We start from the raw sequence: 12,905 nt of genomic DNA, 5'->3' as shown, positions 1-12,905 counted from the left end.
ACAATCAACAATGTAACACTGGAATTTGCTTAATTTTTTAGCTCTCCCAGGAGCTCCTCGACAGAATAGAAGGAGTGAGCCATGAGGAAACTCTTCAGTTTAGACTTAAAAGAGTTTGGGCTACTGCTAAGATTTTTGAGTTCTTGTGGTAGCTTATTGAAAATGGATGCAGCAGAATACTGCACTCCTTTCTGCACAAGAGTCAAGGAAGTGCATTCTACATGCAGATTTGATTTCTGCCTAGTATTAACTGAGTGAAAGCTGCTAACTCTTGGGAATAGGCTAATATTGCTAACAACAAACGACATTAAAGAAAATATATACTGTGAGGGCAATGTCAGAATTCCCAGATTTTTGAATAGGGGTCGACAAGAGGTTCTCGAACTTACACCACATATAGCTTGAACAGCCCGTTTTTGAGCCAAAAATACCCTTTTTGAATCAGAAGAATTACCCCAAAAAATAATACCATACAACATAAGTGTATGAAAATATGCGAAGTAGACTACTTTTCGTGTTGAAGTGTCACTTATTTCAGATACTGTTCTAATGGTAAATAAAGCAGCATTTAGCTTCTGAACAAGATCCTGGACATGGGCTTTCCACAACAGCTTACTATCTATCCGAACGCCGAGGAATTTGAACTGTTCCATCTCGCTTATAATATGCCCATTCTGTCTGATCAAAATATCGGTTCTTGTTGAATTGTGAGTTGGAAACTGTAAAAACTGAGTCTTACTGTGATTTAGCATCAAATTATTTTCCACAAGCCACGAACTTATTTCATGAACTATATTATTTGTTACTGTTTCAATATTACACACAAGATCCTTCACTATCAAGCTAGTGTCATCAGCAAACAGAAATATTTTTGAATCACCTGTAATACTAGAAGGCATATCATTTATATAAATAAGAAACAGCAGTGGCCCCAGCACCGACCCTTGGGGAACGCCCCACTTAACAGTGCCCCATTGGGACTGAACATCACTACCACTCTCAATATTGCGGAGAATTACCCTCTGCTTTCTGTTCTTAAAGTAAGAGGCGAACCAATTGTAAGCTACTCCCCTTACTCCATAATGGTCCAACTTCTGCAGTAATACTTTGTGGTCAACACAGTCAAAAGCCTTCGTTAAATCAAAGAAAACACCTAGCGTTCGCAACCGTTTATTTAATCCGTCCAAAACCTCACAGAGAAAAGAGAATATAGCATTTTCAGTTGTTAAACCATTTCTAAAACCAAACTGAACATTTGACAGCAAATTATGTGAATTTAAATGCTCCAGTAACCTTGTATATACAACCTTCTCAATAACTTTAGCAAACACCGATGGCATAGAAATAGGTCTAAAATTGTCAACATTATCAATGTCTCCCTTTTTATAAAGTGGCTTCACTACCGAGTACTTTAATCGGTCAGGAAACCGACCACTCCTAAAGGAAAAGTTACAGATATGGCTGAAAACTGGGCTACCATACATAGAACAATACTTCAGTATTCTGCTAGATACCCCGTCATATCCATGAGAGTTCTTGGTCTTTAGTGATTTAATTATTAACTCAGTCTCCCTCTTGTCAGTATCATGGAGGAGCATTTCAGGTAACAGTCTCGGAACACTTTTTTCTAAGAGCGCTGTATGATTCCCTGTTGGGACTAGGTTTCTATTTAGTTCACCTGCTATATTCAGAGAGTGATTATTAAATACTGTACATACATGTGACTTATCAGTAACACGGACATTCCCACTACGCACTGATTCTATATCCTCGACCTGTCTCTGCAGACCAGCAACTTCCTTTACGACTGACCATATGGTTTTAATTTTATCCTGAGACTTAGCTATTCTATCTGCATACCACATACTTTTTGCCTTCCTAATAACATTTTTAAGCACCTTACAATACTGTTTGTAATGGGCTGCTGCATTTAGATTTTGACTGTTTCTAACGTTTTGATATAATTGCCACTTTGTTCTACAAGATATTCTTATCCCTCTAGTCAGCCACCCAGGCTGCCTGTTTGTGCTAGTACCCTGTTTTAAACGTTCTAATGGAAAGCAACTTTCAAAGAGCATGAGAAAAGTCTTGAGAAAAGCATTATATTTATCGTCTACTGTATTAGCGCTATAAACATCTTGCCACTCTTGTTCCTTTATAAGGTTTACAAAGGTCTCTACAGCAACTGGATCAGCTTTCCTGAACAGCTGATGACTATATTTAACACGTGTTGCAGCATAAAAATCTTTTAAAGTTAAAATTTGCGCATCATGATCTGAAAGGCCATTCACCTTTTTGCTAACAGAACGCCCTTCTAGTAATAAGGAATGAACAAAAATGTTGTCTATGGTTGTTCTACTGTTCCCTTGCACTCTCGTTGGAAAGAATACGGTTTGCATAAGGTTATATGAATTAAAGAGGACTACCAGCATCCTCTTCCTTGCACAATCACTTATACAATTAATATTGAAGTCACCACATATAACTAACTTTTTGTATTTCCTATAAAGTGAACCAAGAACCTCCTCTAGCTTTAGCAAAAATGTTGTGAAATCGGAGTCTGGGGATCTATAAATAACAACAGTTACAAGTTTAGCTCCGTTAAATTTAACCACACCTGCACAACATTCAAACACCTTTTCAGTGCAGTACTTTGAAACATCAATTGACTCAAATGCGATGCCATTTTTCACGTACATGGCTACTCCCCGACACCGCAAAGAGCTCCTCGAAAAGCAGCCAGCCAACCTGTATCCTGGTAAAGGAAGCCTCTGAATTATCTCCTTACTTAAGAAGTGTTCAGATATACCAATAATTTCAGAGTCAACATCTATAAGCAGTTCACTAACTTTATCTCTAATACCTTGTATATTTTGATGAAATATACTAATTCCCTCATTACTCGGATACCTAAGCTTTGTCAAAAGTGATTCCCTTGTTAGAGAGACTTCCCTTAAGCAGGAATACCTATCAGCTGACTTCAATCTAAAACAGGTGCAGCTCTAACACCCACTACTGCAGGAATTTTCCCATGAGTGATCCCACCAACCCCACCTATGCTGTCACCTATAAGCTTTGCCAACCTCCCCTTCCCATACCTGTTGAGGTGCAGGCCGTGTCTAGTGAAACCCGTCCTGCTGATAGACTCCACCGACACCACTAAAATGTGACCCATGCTTTCTGTCATCAGCGCACCCCCAAGTCTCATGTTATTACACCTGACGGCTGTATTAAGATGAGGCCGATCGTGACGCTGAAACAGTTCCACGAAATGCACATTCGTGTTGCCAGTCTGAGTGGATATCTTTTCCAGGTCACCATCTATGTTACACTCCCCATCCCTATCAATACTATTACCAGCCCCACCCACAATCACTACCTGATCCTCTTTAGTAAAATCCCTACATAACCCCCCTATGTTAACAGTCACCTGAGCCAACCCTGCATTAGGCTTCACAATGCGGGTGACCTGGTACTCACTCCCCAGCACTTCCTGCAACTGCTGGCCTACACCTCTGCCATGAGAACTACCTAACAGCAGAACCTTCTTCTTCCTCTTCGACTTTGCAACTGTTCTAGGCACAGTAACTACTGAGGTCTGCTGCATACTTCCTACATCTACAGCTACTAGAGATTCCTCTCCACTAGACTCTGACAGTTGGTCATATCTATTGTAAACACCAATAGTAAAACTATCTGAAAATCTTCTTCTCCTAGCAGATCTCTTGCCAACAGCCAGCTCCCAATCCCCAACCCCCTTCTCCTTCCTCATCCTATCTAGCTCCTCTTGTGCGTTTTTCAACTGCACCTGAAGGGCACAGATCTTATGCTCCTGCTCCTCTATCAATTTACTCTTGCTACATAACCTGCAGTTCCAGGAGAGGATCTCACCAGAATGCCCACTGGCTTCCCCACTGCATTCCCCCCAGTGAAAATACTTCGAACAAGTCTCACACCGCAATCCACTACTCACGAACCTACGGCAAAGCCCACACTTCTCACTCATGGTAAAATTTACTTTTTCTAAGTTCCGCTACTACAATAAGAAGATGTTAAAAACCTGACTACAATAATCACAAACTTACTCTACAAGGGAAGTAACTACTATTATTAACAGTATTAATAAACAACAAATATGAATATAACAAAAGACTAATACAGAAAGAATGAAGTGAAACGATGTCAGTGCCACTGTGACTGCAGCAAAGAACACAGGTTGCCAAGGCAGCTGCTCTCTATGTGTGTTCATTGTTGTTTTGAGCGCTTCTAAGTATTGTGTTTCGAACAGTAGTCCCAGTAATTTATTCAGTATTATAATTATGACTCCAGATGTGTTACAATCACAAAATATGTATAAAACATACTGGAAGGTCACGCAGCACTGTAGCCGGCAGCTGCTTGCTGAAGCCTTGTAAAAGTACAGTACGTACAGTAAATAAATCCTTATATTATTATGGTGAAGTATTATTATGATATTAATTAAGTAGGCCGAATAGTGTGGAGGCCATAGGCACGAGTCGGGTAGTCGAGAGTCCACCGTACTTCGATGATATCGAACACAATAGAACCAGCTTCACTTTGACCAGTTATAATACTGGGAATTAATACTGAAATTTAAAGCTGAGAACTAAGTGAAACATTGTGTTGTGTATGACGGAAACATAACCTTGAATGGGTGAAGAAATTCAACACGATGCCGCACGTAATATCTCGTAGGCTACGTTATTACGTGGAGAGTAAGGCTGTGTAAAACAGTGAACGGGCTGCCCATTGTGTTAGGATCGCTCTGTTGACGGCTGCAGTTGGCTGTGGTCAGAGTTTGTGGGATGCAGTGATCCACTTGTTGAATGGCGCTCGTCGTGGACAAGTCAGCTTCTGCCCGCTAAACACGAGTTGCCATTCTCCGACGCTCAACTGTTGTCATTATTTGCACTCGCTTTCAGGAAACGAAGAAAGTGGAAATATGAAATTAACACTAAATGACGGGGATTTTCACCATCTTTGCAAGGAACTGTGGTCTTGTGAAGACGGATTTTTCAGTTATTTTTGACTGTACCGCGAACAATTTGAAACGTCACACAAGCTCATTCAACCGAAAATTTCAAAAATTGAAATGAACTACAGAAAGTCCTTAGGTTCAGAGGAAAGACCAGTCAATTTGTTTGAGGCAAGTGCATTATTTATGATGTTAATTGATTCTTCGTTCGCTGAATGGTACAACATTATTTATGATAGAACATTATTTATGGTATAAACCTATTATTCTATTTTCCGTAACTATATATTTTCAAAATTAATAATAATCATAAAACTTGGAGCTATATAAATAAAATATAAGCTGAAAAATATTGTCAACACAGTGTGCAAACAAGTTTGGGCTAAACGTCAATCGTCAGTCTTCTATGCTGAAACAAAATTTGCTGTGGGAATCTCATAGACTCTTCCGCTTTGCTCAAACAGTCTCACCTATCAATCAAGGCATATGCAAATTATTTTACCTCATATGACGCATTTATCACTAACAAATAGAACATTTTGTTCCAGATATTTGGCCACTGGTGATTCACGCCACACCATTGCTTTTTAATTCCGCAGGGGGAGGAAGCTGTCTCCATCTTAGACAAATGTGTGTGTAGAGAACTATACAACATTTTACAACCACTGTATTTACCTCAACCAGCAAAGGAAATCTGAAAGAAAATTTAGTTGGGACTGATAGAGCAGAGGCAATTTCCAAACTGCACTGTCAGCATGGATGTGAAGTATGTTAGAATGGAGTGTCCTGAAAACAGTGGCTCAAATTATTTTTGTTACAAAACCTTGTTTTCAGCTATACTGCTTGCATAGTTACATTGCCACCACACCCAACACAGTGTTCACGTGGTTCTCGACTCAAAATTTAGGTATCAGCTTGCGTACTAACTGGCCATAGTGAAGTTGGTTCTGTTCCATTTGATATAATCAAACTGCAGTGGACTCTCGATTATCCAGAAAATGTGGACTTACGAAAACTTTTTCTTCAGTTATTTTCAAATGTCTCGCGAACAACTGCAAAGTTACACAAGATCGTTAAACTGAAAAAAATTCAAAAAATTGAAACAAACTAGAAAAAGCCCATAGGTTCAGATGAAAGATAGCGATTACAAACCCAGGATTATCGACGCTTTGACAGCACAAGTTTTTAAAACTCTGCATTTTTCTGCGAATTCACGTGAGGAAAATGTATTCTACCTCAGAAACCATTGTCGGGCACAAACATGCCCGTCCCTCATGTGCTGACAGGTGATGAAGGGTTTAAATGACAAATGTATCTGATGATCCTTTTCCCCAAAACAGCGGCCCTTGAAGAGCCTTCAAAAGCAATTCTCAATAAACAAAAATGCAGGGGCCGTCGTGTGGTGGAAAATGCCTTCGGTATACACACTCAAGAGTGACGAGGCTTAATAAGACCTATAGACCTACAGTCGATACCGAACTGCAGTGCTGTTGTTAAAGCTCAATATTAGAAGCTTAAGCTGTACCACAATGGCACCACTAGCTTGTGCAAGCACATCATTATTTCAGCTGAACTGTAGTGTACACTACAATATTCATCTGGTACTACATCAGTCAAATGATGTCGCCGTCATAAACAAAGAAAACACCTGTTTAATGTACAATTGCATCAATTTTATTCCTTATTGCTGCCTTTTTCATCACATTTTTATAACCACAGTGCCGTGTATAGTACAAAAATACATCTGCATGAACCATCTCAATCAGTCTTCCTGATTCTGCCACCATCTTTCGCTCACTTGCGTGCCACGGACTTGAAAATGGCCATCTTGCCAGCTGTACACCACATTGAATGGCGATCTAGCGCAGGCGCCTGCCTCCTTTTTGACCAGGATGATGCCGTATGGTGCAACACTAGAGTTGCAGGTTACACGCTCCCTGTTTCGCAGAGCCTTAATGCTCTCATACAAGGAAGAAGTTACACAGGTGGACTAAAGAGTTTAATGGCAGGTGCACTTTGTCAACACTTTGCCAATAAATTATTGAAAGACCGACTGCTGATGCAATGAACATTAAAAAAACTATGCTTAAAAAAAATTTCCATGGCAACATTTTGCCGCCCTGTGCAGCTACACATTTTTCACCTGTCTAAATACTGCCCTGGCAGTGACTGATTCGAATAGTAACAAAAACACTTGTCATAGGATCTATTAGCATAGAGAGTAGCCGCACGGGATTAGCCGAGCGGTCTAAGGCGGTGCAGTCATGGACTGTGCGGCTTGTCCCGGCAGAGGTTCGAGTCCTCCCTCGGGCATGGATGTGTGTGTTTGTCTTTAGGATAATTTAGGTTAAGTAGTGTATAAGTTTAAGGACTCATAACCTTAGCAGTTAAGTCCCATAAGATTTCACACACATTTGATTTGAACATAGAGAGTAATCACTGGTCCGTAGTTGGAACACATTTTCCCCAAAGGAAACAGAACCTTGGACTAACGAAACATTATTTATTCCAATAGATGCATCAGCAGAGACTGTCAGCCCCAGAGGAATAAATACAATTGTATTACAGAAGTGTTTATGCTGCTAAAGCTTATATTTTTATTGTAGTTATATAGATATACTTGTTTAAATATTGACGCCTTATTCAGGTCTGAACAATCTTTGCAGTCAGTCAATGCCTCAAGCTGTATTTCCTAAAAGATAGATGTTGCTGTGTTATTCACCTTTAGAAGTAGAGAGAAGCAGATAATATTAAATTAAGATTGGGCTATTGCTCTTATTCGAGACTCAAAAGCTACCTTCCTTGATGTTGACGTGGACCTCAATGAAGCCTACACGCAAACCTCAGTACTACAATATCTACACTTTAACAGCTGCCATCCCTTCTTCTATCAAACGTTCCTTTCCCTTCAGCCTAGGCATTCACAACCAATGTAACTGCCTTACCATGAATTCTCTCAATACCTGCACCAACGACAACCGCCTCTGTAGCTGCGTGGTCAGCACAGCTGACTGCCGTGTGGGGGAACCAGGTTCAGTTCCTGGTCCTTGGTGGAAGGTGCAATCAGCCTCATGAGACCAACTGAGGAGCTACTCAACCAATTAGTGGGGGTTCCAAGGTCAAGGAACCCAATAATGACTTGGGGAGTGGTGAATTACGATGTTGCAATGCCTGTGTTATTGTGATTATGATGCAAAGTTCCTTTGGACATGCATACATGTCCAAAGAAACAGGGACTGTGGTGACTACATCCATTACGAAATACATTACATGTTATAATTAAATGTTTCCCTGAGACTTTTAAGTCTCTTTTTATTATCTAATGATCGAAGCAGACAAAGTGAATTAAAATTTGTGCTGCGGCCGGGACTCGAACCCGGGTTTTCTTGCTTGATATGCAGAAATGCTAACCATTACTATAAGATCACCAATGGTACAAAGATGACCCATTGCGTCTAATGCTGGGGTGCTTGCCAATATCGGGGAGCCCTGCCAGTAGTGACAATATATAAAGGAAAATGAATTGAAGTTTGTGTTGGGGAGGGCACTCAGCTTAGATAGTTCATGCAGTAATGTTGATCATTGTGCGGTGGCAGTGTAATGGTTAGCATTTCTCCCTGGCAAGCAAGAAGACCCAGGTTCGAGTCCCGCACAAATTTTAATTCATTTCATCTACTTCAATCATCATCGTACATGTATTTGCAATTGCGAATAAGGACAACCATCAGCTGTAGAGTGGAATGGCGACAATGAAAATTTGTGCCGGACCGGGACGTGGACCCAGATTTTCCGCTTATCGCAAGTGGTCCAAAGGAACTTTGCATCGTAATCAGAATAACACAGGCACTGCAATAATGTAATTCTCTGCCGATACTGGACAAGCGACTTTCAAGCACAACAACTGACCTGTTCAGGAATATACATAATGGATGTATGAGCACAGATTGTAGACGCATGGTTGACGACATTTGGAAGTTTGGGTCTGGCTGTGAGTCATGCACGGATAGTCAAATGGTAAGGCGACTGCTTGCGATAAGTGGGAAATGCGCCTTCAAGTCCCAGTTCAGCACAAATTTTCATTGTCATCATTCCATTCTACAGCTGATGGTTGTCCTTATTTGCAATAGTGAATACATTTCATGGAGAGTGGAGTGTTGGCCACATGCCTCACCATGCTGCATCCTGTGATGCCATTAGCAGAGGATGACATGGCAATTGTTTGGGCCCAATTGGCGCCACTAGGGCCAGAATGCAGAACTTTACCTTACCTTTACCTATGCTGACAACCATTCCCTGGCCCTCCTCCCCCACAACTAGTCCACAGGCCTTATTCACAAACAAAACTCCTGGGCAATATTCTCTTATTACTCTTTGACTGACACAGCTCCCACTTTCATCAAACACAGAAGCATTCCCCTTATCACTCAATGCTGCCCAGACCCTTTCTACCTGGTAGCTACCCCATTCTCTCACCGCCTATGTCATTATTGCTAAGGCCAAAACAAATTATTCTATAGAAAAGTTCAGTAAGAAAATTATTTGAGTAAATAACTAAACATGTTTCATAAGCCTCTTCTGGGACCTTGAGATTCACACACTTACATGCCAATATATTTAAACCATAGTCCTATTTATGATTATAGATAAGAGTGAATGTAGGATGAATGGTGAAATTCGCTGCCATAGTACTTTGTGTAAAAATAATTTACCTGTAGACTATGCTTTCCAGTCTGTGGTTCAATGTGGAGTTATACGTTATGGATCAAAAATGTTAAAATGGTTGCTGGTAGGCATCCGTCAGGAATTTAGAAATACATAGATACCAATACTCAAAATCAGAGTAACTATTAATCACTCCTTCTTTATCAGAATGTCTGGACTCAAGGATGTAAATTCCAGATAACATGAATGTTCATACATGTTTATAAAAAGAATCGAACTGAACTGCCTAATCGATGAAAACAGTTTGTTCATGAGTGAATGTGATGTTCCTTTTTTTGCTGTAAAACAGCCTTCAGTTTACATATACCAAAGTAAAACAACTGCCGACGGAACAAAAGTAGACAAAAAATGTAAAATAATGTCCAAAATTATCCACTGCATCACTGATAAAATACAGCAATTCAATGTATTTCTAAGACGTAGTAAACTACGTTTATATATTGCAGATAAACTTGGATGCAAGAGGAAATAGACTCATAGTTTTAAGTTAAATAAATACAAAACTGTGAGTCTGTATGGTGTATGTAGAAAGATACACAAGAGTGGTGTTGCAGGCATTTATGTTAGAAATAACATTCAATGCAAAAACATCAATTATGTTGATGAAATCACTGTGTAGATTGACTTTTAATTAGCAGTAGTACAAATAAAGCTAGACACAAACAACTTGATAATAGCTGGCCTGTATGGAGCACCAAACAGTCATGGATATGAAATCCTTTGTCATTTACAATAACGCCTGAATAACTTCTCAACAAACAAAAAACAGTTTATAGAATATGAGATGTGAGCACATACTTTTTAAGCTATAATAATGACCATATCCATATGAATTTGTCAACAATCAGAATAACACCTGACTCACACACTTGCATTGCCCATATTGTTGTGAATTTAAATAGAGAAGAATTAGTGGTGAGAATATTAAAAGCCATAGAGCTCTAGCCACAGAGATTAATGCCAACCACAAAATAGTTCTGTACAGTGACATACTCATTTCTAGAAGGAAAACCAATGGAATAGTCTGGTAGCAGGTTAATGAAAACTGGGGCCATTTCTGTGAAATATTTAACCAAAGAATTTGATCAGGCATATCAAGTGGTAAAACACTAAGGAAATTGGACTACACAAATAATCTAAAAATTCATCCAGAAGTTCACAAATAATAGGAAAATATGAAATACTTATATGTACTGTTGAGCGACACCAAACTGCAATACTTGCTAACAAAACACAAATCTAGCAGTAAAACATACAGAGATCCCTGAAGACCCTAAAAGTACATTGTTATGTTAGACATACAATGAATCCAGTAATATCAGTAAACTAGTCTGGAATATAGTGAACAATGAATGTGAGAAGAGTATCATCTTGCAATAATATAGCATTAAGAGAAAATGGAATGCTGGTGAGTGAGGTGTTCACTGAGCATTTTAGTAAAACATAAAGAGAAGAAACTTATGAACCAGCACTAGTAATAAACTTAACTATCATGAGTAACTCATTTTTCATGAGAAGTGTAACAGTATGTAAGATAATGAAAATAATCTCAAAACTCAAAATAACAACATCTAATGGCTGGGTGATATATAATCAGTGTATAAAAAGGAGCAACCATTGACAGAATTAATTACAGGCCCATTTAAATGATTTGAGCACTTGGCAAGTTACTTGAAAGACAAAGTCTAGTGCAAATGGAATCTTTCTTCTAAAAATACCACCTACTAAACCACTTGCAACATGGTTTTACAAAAAGCACAGTCCACAATAACTGCAGTAGCAACTTTTTTTCCACTAACTGCTACACAGACTGCATAAAAGCAACAGTTATTGGAACTTTTATAGATATGTCTAAGGCTTTTGATCCTGTGAATCAGTCAGTCCTTTTATCCAGATTAGATGCTCACGGTGTAAAAGGAATGGTGCTAAATTTTCTCCAAGACAGAAGACACTGAGCTAAAGTAGGTTATAAGATTGAAGGGAAAAACCTACCAGTAAAATCAGCATACAAGACTCTCAGCTGTGGCGTCCCATAGTGAAGTATTTTTGGGCATTTTTGTATCTTGTATATGTTAATGACATAACACAGTTACAAAACATGAAGCTGGTGAATTATGCTTACAATAAGTTATTTACTAGCTGAAGCTGTACTGAACAGCTGGTGTGATGAAGTACTTGTTAAATTATAGCCAGTCTCAAGTGGTTAAAAATACTGAATCACTGTATATATAGCTGAAACATCTGATAAATATAAATTTCAATATGCTATGAAGGTTAATTGTAAAAAACTGAGCTGAATTCAATTTCCTCAAGGTTGATATTATTTGGAATTAGAGATAGTTCATTTAGCAGCAAATACAGGATTGCTTTGAACTATCCAATGAAAAACATATGTGAACTCATCAAACTTTATAATTGCAATGAGATGTGGAAAAAAGTTTAAATAACCTAACACAGCAAAAGGTACTTCTCTAAAACATTTGTATAAATTCTAGAGCCTCCACAGAAAAAGTAATATGGCAGTATAGTAGTGACAATCAACAGAATACTGTCCATCAAAGAAGTTCACTGCAATATCAAAATCATGCATAACTATTTTTGAGAGTTTGTTATGTAAGCTGCTGATATCCTTATTAAATCTCTTCTTTGCAGACTTTTCACTTCTAGCCTGTTACTGATATGGAACCACAACTTACTTTAATCATATTTAATGCTAGATCTTTTAATTGCAGCATAAAAATTAGATACAAAGAGGCAAAATATATATTTTTTATAGTTTAAAAAAAATTGTCTAACTTCTTGTATCTCTTTTTGTCCCATATTATTATTTTAACATCTGCTGCTTCCTTCATAATTATAATTTCAAGTGTCAGTAATCTATTGTAATAATAGTTAAACAAATAGCAACATACCATGAAAAGTTTGGCAGTTACTCCAGCCATAACATGACACAAAAACACAATAAGTGGCTGCAGCAGTGGCTTCTCTTACAGTACTGACAGTTTGGAAACCCAGTGCAAGCTATTAAAGCTCTGGCGCTCTAACAAATTGGTTGACTAACCGTTTAGTGCCAGCCACACTACTTACACGTCTGTTTGTGCTGCCACTTAACACTCATTTTATAACTGGCACTCTTCAGACAAGTAGTACCAAGTCTGGTTGGTTGACATCAGTAGAGCAAAAATAT

The 12,905-nt window shown here is 38.7% G+C and overlaps 1 protein-coding gene across 1 annotated transcript in view; it reads right to left on the bottom strand.

The window, feature by feature from the left end:
• The window catches only part of LOC126144377 (protein enabled homolog), a 30,381-nt gene extending 17,677 nt beyond the window's left edge, over positions 1-12,704 (bottom strand). The window contains exon 1 of the mRNA XM_049915487.1: positions 12,631-12,704. Coding sequence (XP_049771444.1) covers positions 12,631-12,660 — 30 coding nt within the window. The 5' untranslated portion in view covers positions 12,661-12,704. The remainder of the gene's footprint in view (positions 1-12,630) is intronic.
• Positions 12,705-12,905: the final 201 nt, after the last annotated feature.

The sequence above is a fragment of the Schistocerca cancellata genome, chromosome 2 (genome assembly GCF_023864275.1).
Source record: "Schistocerca cancellata isolate TAMUIC-IGC-003103 chromosome 2, iqSchCanc2.1, whole genome shotgun sequence".
Classification (NCBI taxonomy): domain Eukaryota; kingdom Metazoa; phylum Arthropoda; class Insecta; order Orthoptera; family Acrididae; genus Schistocerca; species Schistocerca cancellata.
The sequence above is the reverse complement of the archived record's forward strand: the minus strand, read 5'-3'. Positions and strand labels throughout refer to the sequence as shown.